This window comes from Misgurnus anguillicaudatus, chromosome 13 (genome assembly GCF_027580225.2).
Source record: "Misgurnus anguillicaudatus chromosome 13, ASM2758022v2, whole genome shotgun sequence".
NCBI lineage: Eukaryota > Metazoa > Chordata > Actinopteri > Cypriniformes > Cobitidae > Misgurnus > Misgurnus anguillicaudatus.
Window position 1 is genome coordinate 25,911,106 of NC_073349.2, and position 19,293 is coordinate 25,930,398.

General features: G+C 33.9%; 1 protein-coding gene and 1 long non-coding RNA gene across 3 annotated transcripts; both read left to right on the plus strand.

Moving 5' to 3' along the window:
• Positions 1-94: 94 nt before the first annotated feature.
• On the plus strand, positions 95-1,624 carry LOC141369318 (uncharacterized). The gene is made up of 3 exons (XR_012372956.1): positions 95-227; positions 446-546; positions 876-1,624. It is a non-coding gene; the product is annotated as an uncharacterized lncRNA (long non-coding RNA).
• Positions 1,625-2,942: 1,318 nt separating this feature from the next.
• Positions 2,943-19,286, plus strand: gdap1l1 (ganglioside induced differentiation associated protein 1-like 1). Of its 2 annotated transcripts, XM_055187452.2 has the most exons (7): positions 2,943-3,163; positions 6,407-6,599; positions 10,123-10,296; positions 14,157-14,251; positions 14,918-15,032; positions 16,687-16,925; positions 18,245-19,286. In XM_055187452.2, exons 1-7 carry the CDS (start codon positions 2,984-2,986, stop codon positions 18,335-18,337), a joined length of 1,089 nt encoding a protein of 362 aa, XP_055043427.1. In that variant the 5' UTR covers positions 2,943-2,983; the 3' UTR covers positions 18,338-19,286. The 2 variants fall into 2 exon arrangements, with proteins under 2 accessions (XP_055043427.1, XP_055043426.1); XM_055187451.2 differs by lacking the exon at positions 18,245-19,286 and having other exon boundaries at positions 16,687-17,750.
• Positions 19,287-19,293: the final 7 nt, after the last annotated feature.

A 19,293-nucleotide genomic window follows, 5' to 3' on the forward strand; every position in this document is an offset into this window, starting at 1 on the left:
CTGCCAGATCACTTGCAGCTTATGAACAGGTATGTATTTCTCTTGAATTGTGTAATCCTGCATAATATTTCAGGAATATTTGTTGATTACCACCATTAACTCAGCTATTTATATTACTTCATTTCAGGATTTAATCTGTCACACAATACTTGTCAGAAGTTTTAATGTTCGAAGTGGCTCAAACAGTCAGCCATACTGAAAACAAGAAATCAAAACATAATTTCAGTGTAAGCCATTACTTGTCATCAAAACTTATGGATGAGGATTTAGTTTATAGCACTTGTTACATGGTAGATGAGTAGTTGTGAAGTGTTAAAACATAGTTTATGTTTGAACATTGCATGCAATTGCTATGTTGCACATTACTGTTAATTGTGATTTATTGACCATTTAGGTAATTTGTCTAAGGTGTAATCTTAAAAGTAATCTTACATTTCTTTCACAGAATGACGTCTAATTGTCTTATGGCAAAGTTCAATATGAGGGTTGGTGGACATCTGGAAAAGAAGGCTTTTAAAGGCACACCTTTGTATTATGTTATTCAAGGTAATTTAGGGAATATGTTGATCTAAAAAAACTTGTTTTTGTATATTGATGTAATTTTCATTGCTATGATTTATGTATTTAGGGGACATCACAGCTCACCTGTCTTTATCAGAAATATCCTGTTCATTTTTTTGACGATTACAAACCTAGTTCAGGGTCTTTCTCAAGGGCACCACAGTGGTTTTGTAGAGGGAGAGGACAAATGCTGTTTCCCCCACAACTGATCTAACACTTATTTAATGCAGAACATCTTTTATACTATATATTGTATTGTATTGTATTTTAATTGTATTTATTTTAAAAAGAAACATATTCTTCTCTTCCCTCAGATGCTGTGAAGAGGTGGAGCCCAAATGCCAGAGACTCAGAAATAGATGCAGCTATGGCAGACCACCTCAAGCACGGTCCAGGAAGAGCTGGGGGTTGTGAATACACTAAATAAACCAAACAGCTGTAATGTGTAAAAGAGAGTGTTCACCCAAAAATGAAAATTGTTATAATTTTCTTACCCACATGTTTCAAACCTGTATACATTTCTTTTTTCTGCTGAACATAAAGATTGAAAAATGTTTGTAACCAAGCTAACTGTCAATAATTTTTTTTTACAATTGTAGTAATGGGTTGTGAGATCTGCTTTCTATTCTTTCAAATATCTTTGTCATCAGCAGAACATAGAAGGGTATACAGGTTTGAAACATAAGATAGAGTAAATTACTAAATAATCATTTTTGGGTGAACTATCCTTTTATATAATAAAGTATTTTGAAATTGTTATTATAGTTAAACGGTTTAAAAAAAATAAAAAGTGCTAAATCACAACATGCTTCTTCTTTTTTTGCTTATGTCCACAAATAATGTGTTGTTCTTTAATGTGTTTGTGAAATACACGTGATTACAACGTTGTAAAGACGTTCAGGTTTGACTGGACTGAATTTGTGTATTTTAAGAACCTTTATAATTGCCTATTACAAAGTAGCCTGTTTTATATGCACGTTTAAGTGAGTATAACCCATGAATTAAGCAGAGACTCATATTACCGTCCAGAAGACGACATTTTTGGACGTGCACGGACCGTGCAGGGGGGACGTGTGATTCGCGGTCAGATGACGTCGGGGACGTCGGTTGGATTTTCATTTTGGAACTGTTTTTCAACCATGGCGGGGCGTGACGGGCGGACGTCTTTTCAGCGGTCATCACACGTCCAAATGTTTGCTGGGATAGGTTTGGGACTGGATGTCCATATGGGGGGGTCGTTGAAGTTTGTGTCTTTAATGTTCTGTGTATGTTTTCAGGAGAATAAAGTCAGATTTTGGAAACATAAATCAACAATCTCATTCTTTTCTGGCTGCAAGAACTTTTGTGAAAAAGTAAGTAGAAGAGAGGGAGAGGGAGAGAGAGAGATAAGGGTGGGACTCGGGAGAGACGAGAGGTAGGAGAGAAAAAGTAAGCTTGGCACATTGACTGTAATCTAATTAACAGGTTAAACAGGTCCTAAACTATTAGTGCTTCAACACTGTAAATAGATTGGATAAAAGTTATTTAACATGTTTTGCAATATTAAAATAAGTTTGACTTTATTATAGTCAATAATACAAATAATTCGTATAAATAAACATGATTACTTAAGTAAACAAAAAAACAAACAAACAAGCATATTTTCAGACAGCCAGACGAATAGATAGATAGATAGATAGATAGATAGATAGATAGATAGATAGATAGATAGATAGATAGATAGATAGATAGATAGATAGATAGATAGATAGATAGATAGATAGATAGATAGATAGATAGATAGATAGATAGATAGATAGATAGATAGATAGAGCAGTGGGGCTGAGGCGAGATCAAGGTGCGACCTCTGCTGGCAACAATCTGCAATTGCGTTTTTATCATGCGCATCTGCAATTTTCACCGGATCTCCACTAAATTAATCAAACCACACCGGTTCAATTGACATGGTTGGTTTATTTTAACTCTTTTAAATACAACTGTACTATATCCAATAATTTATATCCTATGCATTTCCACAGTATAATATACACAATGCAAACACTAAAAGATGAAAATCATAAGACACGATAAAAATGCACATACTGCACAACATATTTTGCTATCCTTGCTAACTTCTAAGGCGTCTGACCTGACCGTGACCTTTCCTCAGATGCACCTTTAAATCTGTTCATCTTTCTGTCTATACGATTCTTATATTTTGTTTGGTTATTACAGCATGAATTTGTTTGATAAATGTATATTGCACAAAAAAAAACCATTTATTACAAACACATAAATACAGGCGATGGGATGCCGCTGATCGTGGTGCTGAAATCCCCTTGCGCGCGCTCCATCTCTCCCCTCCCTCCTGCGCTCTCTCTCTCTCTCTCTCTCTTTCTCTCTCTCTCTCTCCTACTCTCTCACACGCACAAAATCCTCTGTCATGGCGTCTTCCAACAATGTTACTCCCACCAACTGTAGCTGGTGGCCCATTTCAGCCATGGACGAAGATGGCAAGATCATTGACGGAGAAGAAAGCAACGAGTCGACGATAGAACACAAGCCATACTCCAAAGACAGGCTCGTCCTTTATCACTGGACTCAGTCCTTCAGCTCTCAAAAGGTAAAAACAACACCACAGCTTGCAAATGGTGGAGCCCTGGATGGATCTATAGCGTTCAGTGCAGTGCAGTGGGACAGGAGAGTTCAGTATTGCGCTTGGAGATGCATGTGCATTTTATTGGCCTATCTGTCTATTGCATCGCGTACTTTCGCGTAATGACAAAACCTCAGAATTTATTAACTAGGCTTAGATCAGTTGCATGCATAGTGCTTATGAGTGTGATAATAAATAATAAGCATTTGCAGTGGGTCGTTGCTTTGTTCAGGATGTTATAAATAATGCATTGTAATAATGCTTTGTAAAAAACACAAATGGAGATTTCATATTTAGCTCTTTTGTGCACATCTGGACCAGGTGTGCTTATCATTTTTTAAAGGGTACTGTCTATGCTCAGTCATCTGTAGGTGGATGCATGTTTTGAATGCATGATATCTCAAGCTAAACCTAACTCCTCACAACAATATCACACTGACCAGAACATTCGTGAGGCTGAGATCTCAATGCCTTCTTGCATGCTGATGACAGCATTTGCAGACTTGAATGGAAATCCGAGCAGAAACTCAATGGCCTGCCAAAATCCCTCTCCGATTTACTTACCAGAGAATTACAGAGATAAACATGGCAAAGCTCTGCACCAGTGTTCCTTTCTCAATACTCCAGAGACATGATTCTCCTGACTTATCTTTGTATAGAAATATCGGACAACATTTAACATTGGGAACATCAAAACAACCGTGTCATCTCAGGGAGTACAGATTAACGTTGCTGATCTTTTAATTTTACTGATAGGGTCTTTGTGTTTCCGGGGGATTTAGTTCACTGTAGATTATTTTGTGTCTGGTCAAGCATAGATATTGCACACTTGATGTTAAATGCTTCATTAGACGTGTCTAATGCCTTTATAACACATTATTCGGCCTCGGCACAGACAGTGTTGAATGCTGGCTGACGTTCATTAGCTTATCCTCATTCTGCTGATTGATAAGCTTGTCATCGATCAGTCAGTACCCATTGCCTTATCTTGATCGATTAACCTGTCTTGATAGTATGCGGCAGGATTTTATCCTTACTGTGGTCATTTAACATACAGTTTGGAGAAAACAGGATCATTCCTGTGCCTGAATTCATGACTTATGCAGACCTTTAGTCATTGTCTCTAACTTAGCTGTCTAAAACTAAAGATGCCACACAATCTATATGTCTATCTAACTATCTATCTAAATAACTAACATATAACTTCAGTATACATTTAAGCAATGTGCGGACAAGATACAATATTATGTAGAAAATACTCAAGCAATAAATGTTTTATTACACTGATTTGCTTACCGAACATTGTCTGAAAAAAAAATGATCAAAAATCTTCCCAAGCTGTCACCAGGGCTGTACCGTTTAAAAGGGTCTTAATATGTGCCATTTGGGTACAAATTTTTATACATTTGGTACCAGTAGGCCCCTTTGATGTACTATACACACTCTTTAGGTACAAAGGTGTACTTTTGACAGCTACACTGCAAAAATATGACTTTCTTACTTAGTATTTTTTTCTTGTTTTCAGTACAAATATATAAAAATTCTTAAATAAGTATGCATTTTCTTTATGAGCAAAATGACCTAAGAAAACAAATCTAATTTTTAGACAAAAAATATATAATTTAGGTGAATTTGTGCTTAAAACAAGCAACAATTTCTGCCAATGGGGTGAGAAAAAAAATTGGTAACACTTTATTATAATGTTCATGATTTAACATTAGTTAATGTATTAACTAACATGAACAAACCATGAGCAATACATTTGTTACAGTATTTATTCATCTTTGTTAATGTTAGTTAATAGAAATAAAGCTGTTAATTGTTTGTTCATATTAGTTCACGGTGCATTAACTAACGTTAACCAAATTTTAATAAAGTATTAGTAATTGTTGAAATAACATTAATAAAGATTAATAAATGCTGCACAAGTGCAGTTCATCATTAGTTCAAGTTAACTAATGTAGTTAACTAATGTTAATTAATGAACATTATAATAAAGTGTTACCAAAAAATCTTGAAATAAGTTGACTTTTTTCTTAAAGGCTTAGTTCAAGATATTGGCAGATATTTTTGCTTGTTTTAAGCACAAATTCACCTAAATTTTATATTTTTTGTCTAAAAATTAGACTTGTTTTCTTAGGTCATTTTGCTCATAAAGAAAATACATCTTGATTTAAGAATCCTTAGATATTTCTACTGAAAGCAAGACAAAAATACTAAGTAAGAATGTCACTGCCAAAGTGTACATTGCAAAAAATGATTTTCAAGAAAAACAAAAATCTTAGTATTTTTGTCTTGTTTTCAGTAAAAATATCTAAAAATTCTTAAATTAAAATGTTTTTTCTTGATGAGCAAAACGACCCAAGAAAATAAGTCTAGTTTAGACCAAACATATCAAATTTAAGTGATTTTATGCATAAAACAAGCAAAAAAAAATCTGCCAATGAGGTAAGCAAAAAAAATCGTGAACATTTTTCTTAAACACCAAATGCAAAAAAAAAATGCTTACCCCATTGGCAGATTTTTTTGCTTGTTTTATGCACAAAATCACTTTAATTTGATATTTTTGGTCTAAAAACTAGACTTATTTTATTGAGTCGTTTTGCTCACCAAGAAAAAGCATCTTAATTTAAGAATTTTTAGATATTTTTACTGAAAACAAGACAAAAATACTACAATATTTTTTTTCTTGAAAATCATTTTTTGCAGTGTAGGGACCATTATCACAATTTTTGCTGACAATGTACCAGTTTTGATATTTTTATAAAAGTCTTTTTATAAAATTTACACAGATGATTGAATTGTTATTAAGCGAAAACACACCAAACATGAATAGAGTACAAAATCTTATTACAGATTTGTACATAGTTGACATCTTTGTCTATTTATTATGGACTGCAGAAGGTTTTTTAACAAGATCCAGTAATACATTACAATTGCACCACTGTGTAGAGGGTATGTGTACATGCATACGTTTGTGTCCTGTGTTTCACTTCATGGATATCTCAGCATATGACAACAAAATACACTGAGAGCCATCTTGCTGTAATGTGATAACACGCACCGATCAGTCTCTGCAGCACAACTATTGTTATCAACTTTCTGGTTCTGATTTACTCATTCATATTAGCAATGCATTCTGGGTGCACCAAGAGTCGGTTCTCAGTTTGTAATGTAGTGATGTCACAACACTGTGTGTTTTATTGACAGGTGCGTCTGGTGATCAATGAGAAAGGCCTACTGTGTGAAGAAAGAGACGTCAGTCTGCCACTCACAGAGCACAAGGAGCCTTGGTTCATGAGACTGAATTTAGGCGAGGAGGTGCCGGTTTTCATCCACGGAGACACTATCGTCAGCGACTACAACCAAATCATTGATTACATAGAGACCAACTTTGTAGGAGGTATGACTGAGCACACTACTGTAATTAATACTGTTATTTACTATACTAACCTAAAGGAAGTTGACCCAAAACTTATGTTTTTTGTCATTTACCCACCCGCATGTTGTTCCAAAAATATTATCTTCAAAAAGTGGTTTTCAGCAGAATGTCGAATACTGACAGCATCGGTCTCCGTTCACTTTCATTGTATACAAACAGATGCGGTGGAAGTGAATGATGACTAAGGCTGTCTGTCTTAAACATTCATTTAGGAACAACACAAAAGTAAATAAACACTAAAAGTTAAATTTTTGGGTGACTTTAAAGGGGCACTTATGGTCGGATTTGCGATTTTACATTTCCTTTGGTGTGTAAGTTTGTATTAGTACATGTAACGATATGCAAAAGGTACAAACCTCAAAGTAAACGATGCCACGAGTTATCGTCTCCAACGTAAATCTCCTTTCTTGGACTACAACAAACACCCGGATTGTAGGCAACAGTTTACTTCCTGGAATTGGTGATGTAGATAAGATAAGACAAAACAAGCTACAAAAATGTATGATATGTGGAAAATAATGTGTTTTTTTAACCATAAACCACGCAAACACTTTATATTATACCAAATACACAAAATAACGCTGTTTTTTAGCAATGAAATAGGTGCACTTTAAGACTCAGACTTTAGTGTTTCGGGTAATTAGTTTCCTGAACAAGCACCATCATTCCCTTTGACAAAACACCTGATTGTACACGGTTAGGTGTGCTTTAAAGAAACTGTATAGCAATTAACGTTCTTTTACTCTTTTAATTTAATCGGTTTCCCGATTCCCTTTGTATGCACTATAGGAGTGAAGCATTGCTGTTGTAGTGTAATATATCTTCTCTCAAACGGCTCAGATGTGACACGGACTATGTGTTGAGTGTGGGAGGTGAAGTGTTTTTCACTGATCCGTTTAAAAACTCTGTTCTTGATCTAAGCTCACCCAGTCAAGTGGTAAAAGCAGAGTAAGATCGGCATATATCAGTGGCCTTTAAAAATCCAAAGTGGATTTTTCTGAATGGTCAAGAAATGGTCCCTAGCTGTCACTGGGGTTTTACCCTTTCAAAGTGTACATCTTTGCATCTACACAATTCATATTAGCACCTCAGAGGTAGACATTCGTACAAGAGAGGGCATATACATATTAGGACACATATCTGTACCTAAATGGTACATATTAAAGGTGTAGCGGAGGATTTTCTCGAATTTTAGTAAAGAACTGCCTTCTCCACTGTTTTAAAAAATGCAATTGCGCTGATGATCCACCCGGAAAAAGAAAATCCTCTGCAATACCTTTAAGACCTTTTAAAGAGCTGTCCTAGTGACAGCTTGGAACCATATTTGACTTTATTTTTAATGAGTATTTTACATTTCAGAATTACCCAAATTTATAAGTTTGACTGTGTAATACGTATAGATTATGTAATACGTTTGCTTTATTTTAAGGGTCAGTGACAAAAACGGTTTGGCAAGATGAGAAATTCAAAAATCTTTTTAAAAAACTTTTAAAAGAACGCATTAGGTTTATTTCAATGCACATATTTATGTTAATTTTATGCAATAAAAAATTACATTTGCACCATTTTTATGAAAGTTATGGACCTGAAAATGTTAAATAGAACCGCCAATTGTGGCGAAGAATGAGAAATATTGAATATTTTTTCCCCCTTGATGGCATGTAAGCGTAATCATCAAAAAAACTTTTTTTAAATATCATTTTATTAGTTATTTCTAAATGTGTTTTTGTAATATTTGTCCTGACATATGCTGAAAACAGCTCTGTTTTCTAAATAAGCTTTGACAAATTATGTAAAAATGTTTGTAAAAAAATCATATTACACTAAATTAGATGATTATATTTTATTCCACTATTTTTTATGAATATATTTATATTTAAAATATATTTTATATTTTTCAAATTAGATTTGTAATTAAGTTTGAGGTGTTGGAGCTGATGTCCGCACATTTTATTTTTTAACCATTGTTGTGTCAAATATAAACATTTTCTTGGTCAATTTAAACCAAAGTGTTGGGTTTGTCCCTTTTTGACCCAATGCTGGGTTAAAAATGACATATGGTGATTTTCCACTTCCCATTTATCTTTCTGTAGCGTGTACTATGTAAATCTATACTGTCATGTCAATAATAAAGACATGAAAAGCCCCCAAAATAAACATTTAAAACAGCCCCCTAACTTTTAAAAGATGTAATGAGGGGGAAAAATGAAAATTGATCACAATTTGGTATTGAACTATTATGATGATGTCATTGCATAATGCTGCACATTTTATCCAGACAGGATTTGTAAAACTTCATTCTCAAAATAATAAAAAAGTATCATCAAAATCAACAAGACAAAGCGGTGTGTACGTTAAATATAATTAAAATACATGGGTAGGGGCTTTAAAACACGCCTCTTCAAATACTGTTCTGCGAGCTTTCTAAAACATAAAACGTAAACAATTTTGCATGAGATTTACTGTTAGATTTGTCATGTCCTTCTGTTGTGGATAGTGTTCATAGATTTATGTTCGAAGAGGCAGATTGTGAAAATGCTTGTTCACACTCTTTTATGCTGGACGTTTTGCTTTTGGCCAACCTGAATTACGGTAGCCGTCCACAGCTTTGATTTATAATGAAGCCGGGCAGATTGGATGGTGGTAATGCCCACAGATAAAGCAGACTTTCATATAGTGCATTAAATAAGACACATCATCTGTGTGTAATAGATACCGATTTTTGAACTGTGATACTATGTCAATTCTGGAGCTGTCACAGGGGCATATTTTGTACCTCAAAGATACCTAAATGGTCCATATTAAGACTTTTTTAAAGGGTACTGTCCCAGTGACAGCTTTAGTAAATTTTTCTGACAATGCAGGCATTTGTATTTAAGTTCACGGTGCACTCCACCATTTCCTGGGTCTCAACCCCCTGACCCCTGAGTTGCAAGCACCACATGGATACAGTGTTGTGTGTGTAATTTGTGATGTATGTGGGCTTAGAGATGCATTTTAGGATCCAGCGTATGCATAAATTGATCCTTCGCAGTCAGCTAAAAGATGCAGGTCTGATAACTGATTAGTCAGCTTGTTAAAGTTCATCCAGGTGCTGCCCTGCCATTTTGTGGGTACAGACAATGCAATGCATTGTGGGATACCCCTTTAAAATATTGCTGATCTTTTCCAGTAACGCCAGGCATATCCTGATTCCAGTAATATTAGCAGGCATGACAGGCTCTTCACTTTTGTTTTTGTATGAAATACTGACTGAACAGTTTAAATACATTAGTTCATGTTACAACCAGTCATGAATAACAAATCTTATAGCATGCTAAAGAGTAATAGTCTTGTAGGAATTATAAGATTGAAGTAATACTGTAAATATTGTTCACATTTTGACAAATGATTGACACCCAAAACAGTGCAGTGTACTGTATAAAGAGATAGTGGTGATTTTGGACACAGCTATTGCCTTTCTTTGTATGTTTTTGTCTTTCAGACACAATACCTCAGCTGAACGCTGATGAAGGCACGCCCATGTATGCAAGAATAAAGCAGTACCGGGATCTGCTAGATGGGCTGCCCATGGATGCTTACACACACGGTTGCATCCTACATCCTGAACTGACAACCGACTCCATGATCCCAAAGTATGCCACTGCTGAAATACGTAGTAAGTGCATCTCTGAGAATCAGCATTTATGCATACTAGACACAAATGCAGTATACGGGGCAGATTGGGAATAGTTGACACTCCGTATGGGCCAAGTTGACACATTTCAAAGCCTGTTATAGAGTTTTCTGCTAATTTACAAAGCAAATAAGCACAAGGTCACAAAAAATATATTATTTAAATAACAAAAATGTTACAATTTGGTCCAACCGGACATTTATGTTAATAAAGGTTTACAGTATAATTAACTTTTATTGTGTGTTTTAATGTTTCCAGTATAGTTTTATTGCCCCATACGGAATGAGCTATTCCCAATCTGCCCTGATATACTGTGCTACAAAGCAAATAAGCACAAGGTCACAAAAAATATTATTTAAACAACAAAAATTTGACAATTTGGTCCAATTAGTCATTTATGTAAATAAAGGTTTACAGTAAAATTAGCTTTTATTGTGTGTTTTAATGTTTCCAATATAGTTTTATTGCCCCATACGGAATGAGCTATTCCCAATCTGCCCTGTATATACTGTGTTACAAAGCAAATAAGCACAAGATCACAAAAAATATTATTTAAACAACAAGAAATTGACAATTTGGTCCAGTCGGCCATTTATGTAAATAAAGGTTTACAGTAAAATGAGCTTTTATTGTGTGTTTTAATGTTTCCAATATAGTTTTATTGCCCCATACGGAGTGAGCTATTCCCAATCTGCCCTGTATATACTGTGTTACAAAGCAAATAAGCACAAGATCACAAAAAAATATTATTTAAACAACAAAAAATTGACAATTTGGTCCAATCGGCCATTTATGTAAATAAAGGTTTACAGTAAAATGTGCTTTTATTGTGTGTTTTAATGTTTCCAATATAGTTTTATTGCCCCATACGGAGTGAGCTATTCACAATCTGCCCTGTATATACTGTGTTACAAAGCAAATAAGCACAAGGTCACAAAAAATATATAATTTAAACAACAAAAATTTGACAATTTGGTCCAATCGGCCATTTATGTAAATAAAGGTTTACAGTAAAATGAGCTTTTATTGTGTGTTTTAATGTTTCCAGTATAGTTTTATTGCCCCATACGGAATGAGCTATTCCCAATCTGCCCTGTATATACTGTGTTACAAAGCAAATAAGCACAAGGTCACAAAAATATTATTTCAACAACAAAAATTTGACAATTTGGTCCAATCGCCATTTATGTAAATAAAGGTTTACAGTAAAATTAGCTTCTATTGTGTGTTTTACTGTTGCCAGTATAGTTTTATTGCCCCATACGGAGTGAACTATTCCCAATCTGCCCTGTATACTGTGTTACAAAGCAAATAAGCACAAGGTCACAAAAAATATTATTTAAACAACAAAAATTTGACAATTTGGTCCAATCGGCCATTTATGTAAATAAAGGTTTACAGTAAAATTAGCTTTTATTGTGTGTTTTAATGTTTCCAGTATAGTTTTATTGCCCCATACGGAATGAGCTATTCCCAATCTGCCCTGTATATACTGTGCTACACAGCAAATAAGCACAAGGTCACAAAAAATATTATTTAAACAACAAAAATTTGACAATTTGGTCCAATCGCCATTTATGTAAATAAAGGTTTACAGTAAAATTAGCTTTTATTGTGTGTTTTAATGTTTCCAGTATAGTTTTATTGCCCCATACGGAATGAGCTATTCCCAATCTGCCCTGTATATACTGTGTTACAAAGCAAATAAGCACAAGGTCACAAAAAATATTATTTAAACAACGAAAAATTGACAATTTGGTCCAATCGGCCATTTATGTAAATAAAGGTTTACAGTAAAATGAGCTTTTATTGTGTGTTTTAATGTTTCCAATATAGTTTTATTGCCCCATACGGAGTGAGCTATTCACAATCTGCCCTGTATATACTGTGTTACAAAGCAAATAAGCACAAGATCACAAAAAATATATAATTTAAACAACAAAAATTTGACAATTTGGTCCAATCGGCCATTTATGTAAATAAAGGTTTACAGTAAAATGAGCTTTTATTGTGTGTTTTAATGTTTCCAGTATAGTTTTATTGCCCCATACGGAATGAGCTATTCCCAATCTGCCCTGTATATACTGTGTTACAAAGCAAATAAGCACAAGGTCACAAAAATATTATTTCAACAACAAAAATTTGACAATTTGGTCCAATCGCCATTTATGTAAATAAAGGTTTACAGTAAAATTAGCTTCTATTGTGTGTTTTACTGTTGCCAGTATAGTTTTATTGCCCCATACGGAGTGAACTATTCCCAATCTGCCCTGTATACTGTGTTACAAAGCAAATAAGCACAAGGTCACAAAAAATATTATTTAAACAACAAAAATTTGACAATTTGGTCCAATCGGCCATTTATGTAAATAAAGGTTTACAGTAAAATTAGCTTTTATTGTGTGTTTTAATGTTTCCAGTATAGTTTTATTGCCCCATACGGAATGAGCTATTCCCAATCTGCCCTGTATATACTGTGCTACACAGCAAATAAGCACAAGGTCACAAAAAATATTATTTAAACAACAAAAATTTGACAATTTGGTCCAATCGCCATTTATGTAAATAAAGGTTTACAGTAAAATTAGCTTTTATTGTGTGTTTTAATGTTTCCAGTATAGTTTTATTGCCCCATACGGAATGAGCTATTCCCAATCTGCCCTGTATATACTGTGTTACAAAGCAAATAAGCACAAGGTCACAAAAAATATTATTTAAACAACGAAAAATTGACAATTTGGTCCAATCGGCCATTTATGTAAATAAAGGTTTACAGTAAAATGAGCTTTTATTGTGTGTTTTAATGTTTCCAATATAGTTTTATTGCCCCATACGGAGTGAACTATTCCCAATCTGCCCTGTATATACTGTGTTACAAAGCAAATAAGCACAAGGTCACAAAAAATATATAATTTAAACAACAAAAATTTGACAATTTGGTCCAATCGGCCATTTATGTAAATAAAGGTTTACAGTAAAATTAGCTTTTATTGTGTGTTTTAATGTTTCCAGTATAGTTTTATTGCCCCATACAGAAAGAACTATTCCCAATCTGCCCTGTATATACTGTGTTACAAAGCAAATAAGCACAAGGTCACAAAAAATATTATTTAAACAACAAAAATTTGACAATTTGGTCCAATCGGCCATTTATGTAAATAAAGGTTTACAGTAAAATTAGCTTTTATTGTGTGTTTTACTGTTGACAGTATAGTTTTATTTTGTGGTTAATAGTTTATACAAAAGCTATAGCAAAAATAAAATGAACATTTCCTTTGTGGAATACAATACATGAACTTCAGTATTTGATTCTTCACATAATCTGCTCAGTCTGGGAGTTTCTTTATTCCTTTGTAAAAGCAAATCGCTACCTCAGATGTTGACTGTAAAATGACACGACATCCTTGTCACGCTAAACTGCTCAAACATTGTCCTATTTTGTGCAATTCATCGATATTAGATCTGCACCGCTTGCCTATTACGCAATGTGTCAGTTTGAAGTAAAATTTATCCAGCCAAATTAATGCAGGAGATGTCATGGAAATGCATCATACAGTAATTGCAAATAAATCTCTGTTATGGTGCACTTGGAAGGAATCCATTTAGCCGGTTGATTTTTATCGTAGTCATTGCTTTAATTTTATAAATATTAAAATCTTTAATTGCTTGTCAAGAACATTTAAACAATGTTTAAAGTAGTCGTGCCTGTTTACCACAATATTGCATACATATAATTCATGATGATGCTACAAGACTTAGATATCAACAACACAAATGTCTGTGGTTTTATGATGTGAATATGAAATACAGATGAAGAAGTATGTTTGGGATGTTTTTCTCAGGACATTTGGCAAATGCAGCATCTGAACTGATGAAGTTGGACCACGAAGAACCTCAGCTGACAGAACCATACCTCTCCAAGCAGAAAAAACTCATGGTAAGTCAACAGTAAAGACTTCATGTTACTATTGACACGACCAAATCAATTTCAGAGATATTGTGAGAGTTCCTGTAGCTCTATTGGTAGAGCATTGCGTTAGCAGTGCAAAGATCATATGTTTAATTTAGGGATGCACCGATACAACTTTTTTGGAATACGAGTACTTGCATTTCAGTACTTGCCGATACCGATGCCGAGTACTTAATAAAAAAACATCTTCTTTGTAATTAAGAACATTATTTAAAATGAAAAGCATGTTGTATGCAACATATTACAGAATAAATAATTATAAAAAAATGTTAACAATGTTAAAATGTTGTAAACTCTGCCTCTTTGGACAACACAAGATACATTAACCCCTTACACGCTACTCAAACATAGACATTTCTCAGACCGTGGTATCCTTCTCTGGTATCGGGGGACTTTTAACGAGTACGAGTACTTTAGAAAATGTGGTATCGAGGCCGATACCCGATACCAGTATCGTATTGGTGCATCCCTAGTTTAATTCCCAAGAAAAACACACATACTGATAAAATGTGAGTGACTGTGAGTAAGCAAAGCATCTGCCAAATGCATAAATAATGCTGTGGTCATATTGAAATCTCAAAAGGAAATAGGATGTGGATGCCTTTTTTAACTTAAATCTCTCTATTTGTGTAGGCGAAGATCTTGGACCATGACAATGTGAACTACCTGAAGAAAATCCTTGGTGAGTTGGCCATGGTACTAGACCAAGTAGAGGCAGAGCTGGAGAAAAGAAAACTGGAATATCAAGGTACGCGTGAAGTCAATAATTTTTGCTAACCAAAAGACCAACTTGAGCAATATGTAAAAATATATTAATGAATAACCCTAGACCACGATTTTTTTTTCATACATTATCTGAAAGCTGAACAAATAAGCTTTCGATTGATGTTTGGGATATGATGTAATGAGATGTCAATAATTGTCTGAGACAACTATTTGATAATCTGGAATCTGAGGGTGCAAAACAATTGAAATATTGAGAATATCGCTTTTAAAGTTGGCCAAATGAAGTCACCTATTACTATTGACAAATGTATTGGAAATGTACAAAATATTTACATGGAACATTGATCTTTACTTAATATCCTAAGTATTTTTGGAATAAAAAATTATAATTTTGACCCATACAAAAATCCATTGCCACTAATATACCTGTGTGACTTATGACTGGTTTTGTGGTCCAGGGTCACAAATATATTGGGTTTATTTAGGGTAGGCACAATTAGTTGCGGCTTCAGCCTACACCTGTTCGGTTACCATTTTTGTCGGTAATACATTTTCTGTACATATATTTTGTTCTATGTTAAGTAACCGAATAAACAAACATTCACATATATTACATTTAAATTGAACTAGGTTATTAAATTATAGAAATATTGAATTGTGATGTCATATTGTGGAAATTTTTTGTTAAATTAACTCATTCCCCGCCAGCCTTTTTTGAAAAGTTGCCTGTCTTTTTGTGATTTTCACAAAAGTTTCACAAAATTCCTTCCAGGAAAATTTTCTTCTAAAAATATATAAACATACAAATATATCAAATGAAAGAACAGACAAACAATAAACAAACAAAACGGGGAAAGAAATTTTCATCCTTTCTATATTTATTTCTCTGCTTATGAACTCTTAAATATGGGTATTTTTAAAAAATATATTTTTTAGCAAAAAGCTAAAATAATTGCATTTTTGTGAAGGAATTTTGTTAGAGATCAGATTCAGAACGATTATCAAAACATACACAGAGTTTAAACTGAGTAAATAATTTTTTTGCTTCAGTTTTTTACAAATTGGGTAAGTGCCCCATCTAGTGGATAATCGAAGGATTAAAGATTAACATAAAACCTCATTAGGAACACTTTTTTATGCAAATCTTTTCTCTTAAAGGCGGGGTGCATGATCTCTGAAAGCCAATGATTTTTCAAATCACCTAAACAAACACACCCCTACCCCAACAGAATCTGGACCTTCTTTTGATAGACCCACACCACACATACGCAACCCAGGCAATGATGTGGTTTAGTAGACACGCACCTTATTGCTGAATGGCTACAAGTGTGTTTTGGTAGTCGGCCCAACTCCCTGTCCCAAAAATTTTTACAGAAATCATGCACTCCGCCTTTAATTGACAAGATAACTCGTCAATGGCAGGGAAAGAGTTAACAACAAAACACCGGCAGTTGTTGCCAAGTAAAAACTCTTACTTTTTTATTACTACAATTTTACATTATTTTACTTTGAAATGACATGTTTTCTTAAACAGTTAACATATGACTGCACTGCCCCAAATAAAATTTTTACTAACTTTCAGTAAAAATACTGTAAAAACTGTATTTTTTTGGAGCTGAAATCATTCTGTTTGGTATTCCGGTACAACTTCACATTGTCTTTTCATTTCTTCCCAGGTCAAAAGTGTGAATTATGGCTTTGTGGACCTACTTTTACACTAGCTGATATTTGTCTCGGAGCCACATTGCACAGGCTCAAGTTCTTGGGACTCTCAAAGAAATACTGGGAAGATGGGAGCCGGGCGAACATCCAGTCTTTTTTCGAACGCGTGCAGAAGCGCTACGCTTTCCGCAAGGTATTGGGGGACGTCCACACGACCCTGCTGTCTGCGGTTCTACCCAATGCTTTCCGAATGGTAAAAAAGAAGCCTCCGTCATTCTTTGGGGCATCTTTCCTAATGGGGTCTCTCGGGGGAATGGGCTATTTTGCCTATTGGTTTTTAAAAAAGAAATACATGTAGTGAATGTGCTCTTGTAGTATTTTGTGTCTGTGTATCTGTGTGATGATGTTTGAACTTTTGGGTAACACTGTTTTACGAGAACTGGAGAACAAGGAAACGTACGGAGATAAACACTACAATGTACTTGGGTGAATAATTATAGCAAATATATATGAACATTCCAAGATTAGGAATTCTACTTAACATCACGTTTTCCGACAATGAATGCCTTCATGGCGGTATTTTGTTTGCTTATAATTTGTTTAGTTGTTTTTCCCATATAGGACACCTGTAACTCGATTTGGTGGTATAGCACAATGGCCAAAATAAACAAAGTATATTATAAACTTAAAGCCCAAAAAATAGTTTCTTTTTTATAGTTATCCATCTATGGACAGTTGTAGGATTTCCATTTAAGCCTTTTTAATGAGAAACTGAACACAGCACGGGCAAACAAGGTCATTTTCACAAACCACCTCTGCACAGGTTTAATATTGGTGCTTTTTGCAATATAACACACAAGTGTTCCTGTAGCTTAGTTGGCACACTTTTAAAAATAAAGGTGCCATAGAAGAACCATTTCTGGCTGAGTGGTCCCATAAAGAACCGGTAACATCCGAAGTACCTTTCTGTTTCCAAAATGGCTCTTGGTAGTGAAAAAAGTTTCTTTATAAAGAGACATAAAAGAAAAGTTTGATTGAATGGTTGAGGAATTGAAAATAAATGGTTGTTCTATAGCATCGCTTTATTTAATTGACGACCTGCTGTTGAATTGTTTGAAAATAATGCACACCCAAGGTGGAATTACACAGCGGGTGTGCATTATTTTCAAATAATTCAAAGGACCTGAAGTCAATTATTCCGCTTATACCACGAGACATTGCTCTGGTGGTTATTTTAAACATTTGACAGGTTAGGTGTGCATATATCGAAAAATAATGCATACCCATTAAACATTTTTCAACCAACCACAATAAAGCATTTAACAGCCCTGTGGTATAATTATTTTTAAAGCATTGTGCTGGCAGCGCACGGGGATTGATCCCCAAACAAACAATGTAAGGATCGTAAGCATTGTAAGTTGCTTTGGATAAAAGCGTCTGCCAAATCTTACCAAGAAAGCAAACAAAGAGTTTTAGAAATGACTAAAGAATGTGTTCCTCATATGAGACTGCCAATCTGAGAATATTTTTTTATTTTTATTGTATTATTTTGAAATTGTGTTTTTATTTTAGTTATCACTGAAAACATCCACGAGTCTACTGAGCCACAGGTTGTACTTCCTACAAATAGGTGGTGATGGGGAAATCATCGAGTTTCAGTTCTGAGTGTAAGAGATGAAATCAAATACATCTCAAATTCTATAAAAACTACACTAGATCTGTAATAAAAAAACGAATGTCTACCTACACTAGTACATCTATTTTTTTCAAGCATGCCACTTTACAATGCAAACACTTTACAATAAAGTTATTGATAATGCATTAGCTAACATGAACTATACAGCATTTATTAATCTTTCTTCATGTTAATTTTGGCATTTACTAATATATTATTTAAATCAAACGTTTAAACTTTAATGCACCATTAACTAACATGAATAACTGTATTGACATTAGCATTAACATGAATTAATATAGGCTAACCGACTATTGTTCATGTTAGTTAAGGCATCTACTAGTGTTTATTAATACAACCTTATTGTGAAGTGTTACCAGTTTATTTTTAATGAACAAACTTTTTTAACATTTAGATTTTTTTCAATATTGCTTAAAGAAAAAAAACAATCCTTCATGTAATTTAATATAATTTGATTGACGAAAAACTGTGAGAAACCAATAAATGTTTATCATAAACACAATATATCTGAAATATTATATACTATTTAAATTCACCCACCTAACATACAAGCCATAAACAGCCGTGTAGATATCAGCTGATTTCATTTTACTTGTTTTCAATACACAACAACAATTTAAATTGTACATTGTCTGAGATGAATATTTCAATACATTTTAAGGTATATAAGAGAGAAATCTGATTTAGAAAAACTTAAATGTTGTGCTGGAGGTTTATCTAAATCAGAAAGACTGGACGTAAATACATGAAAACTATATTAATGTCTGTGGTCATTAGACTTCACAATAGATTGTTTTCATTTAAGATTATTTATTTTTATATTCCTAAAAGATGCATTCTGTGCTTTTTAATGTTTGTTCATTGGCCTTAATCTATTCAGTTGCCATCAATTTCAATAAAACACAATGCTTACCATTACTTGAAT

What these genes read in the sequence shown, in the direction of transcription:
- gdap1l1 (XM_055187451.2), top strand. Translation starts at nt 2,984, where the DNA reads ATGGCGTCTTCCAACAATGTTACTCCCACCAACTGTAGCTGGTGGCCC. An exon ending in AGAGACCAACTTTGTAGGAG is followed by an intron (nt 6,600 to 10,122) that starts GTATGACTGAGC and finishes TTTGTCTTTCAG; the next exon opens with ACACAATACCTCAGCTGAAC. An exon ending in TGCCACTGCTGAAATACGTA is followed by an intron (nt 10,297 to 14,156) that starts GTAAGTGCATCT and finishes TGTTTTTCTCAG; the next exon opens with GACATTTGGCAAATGCAGCA.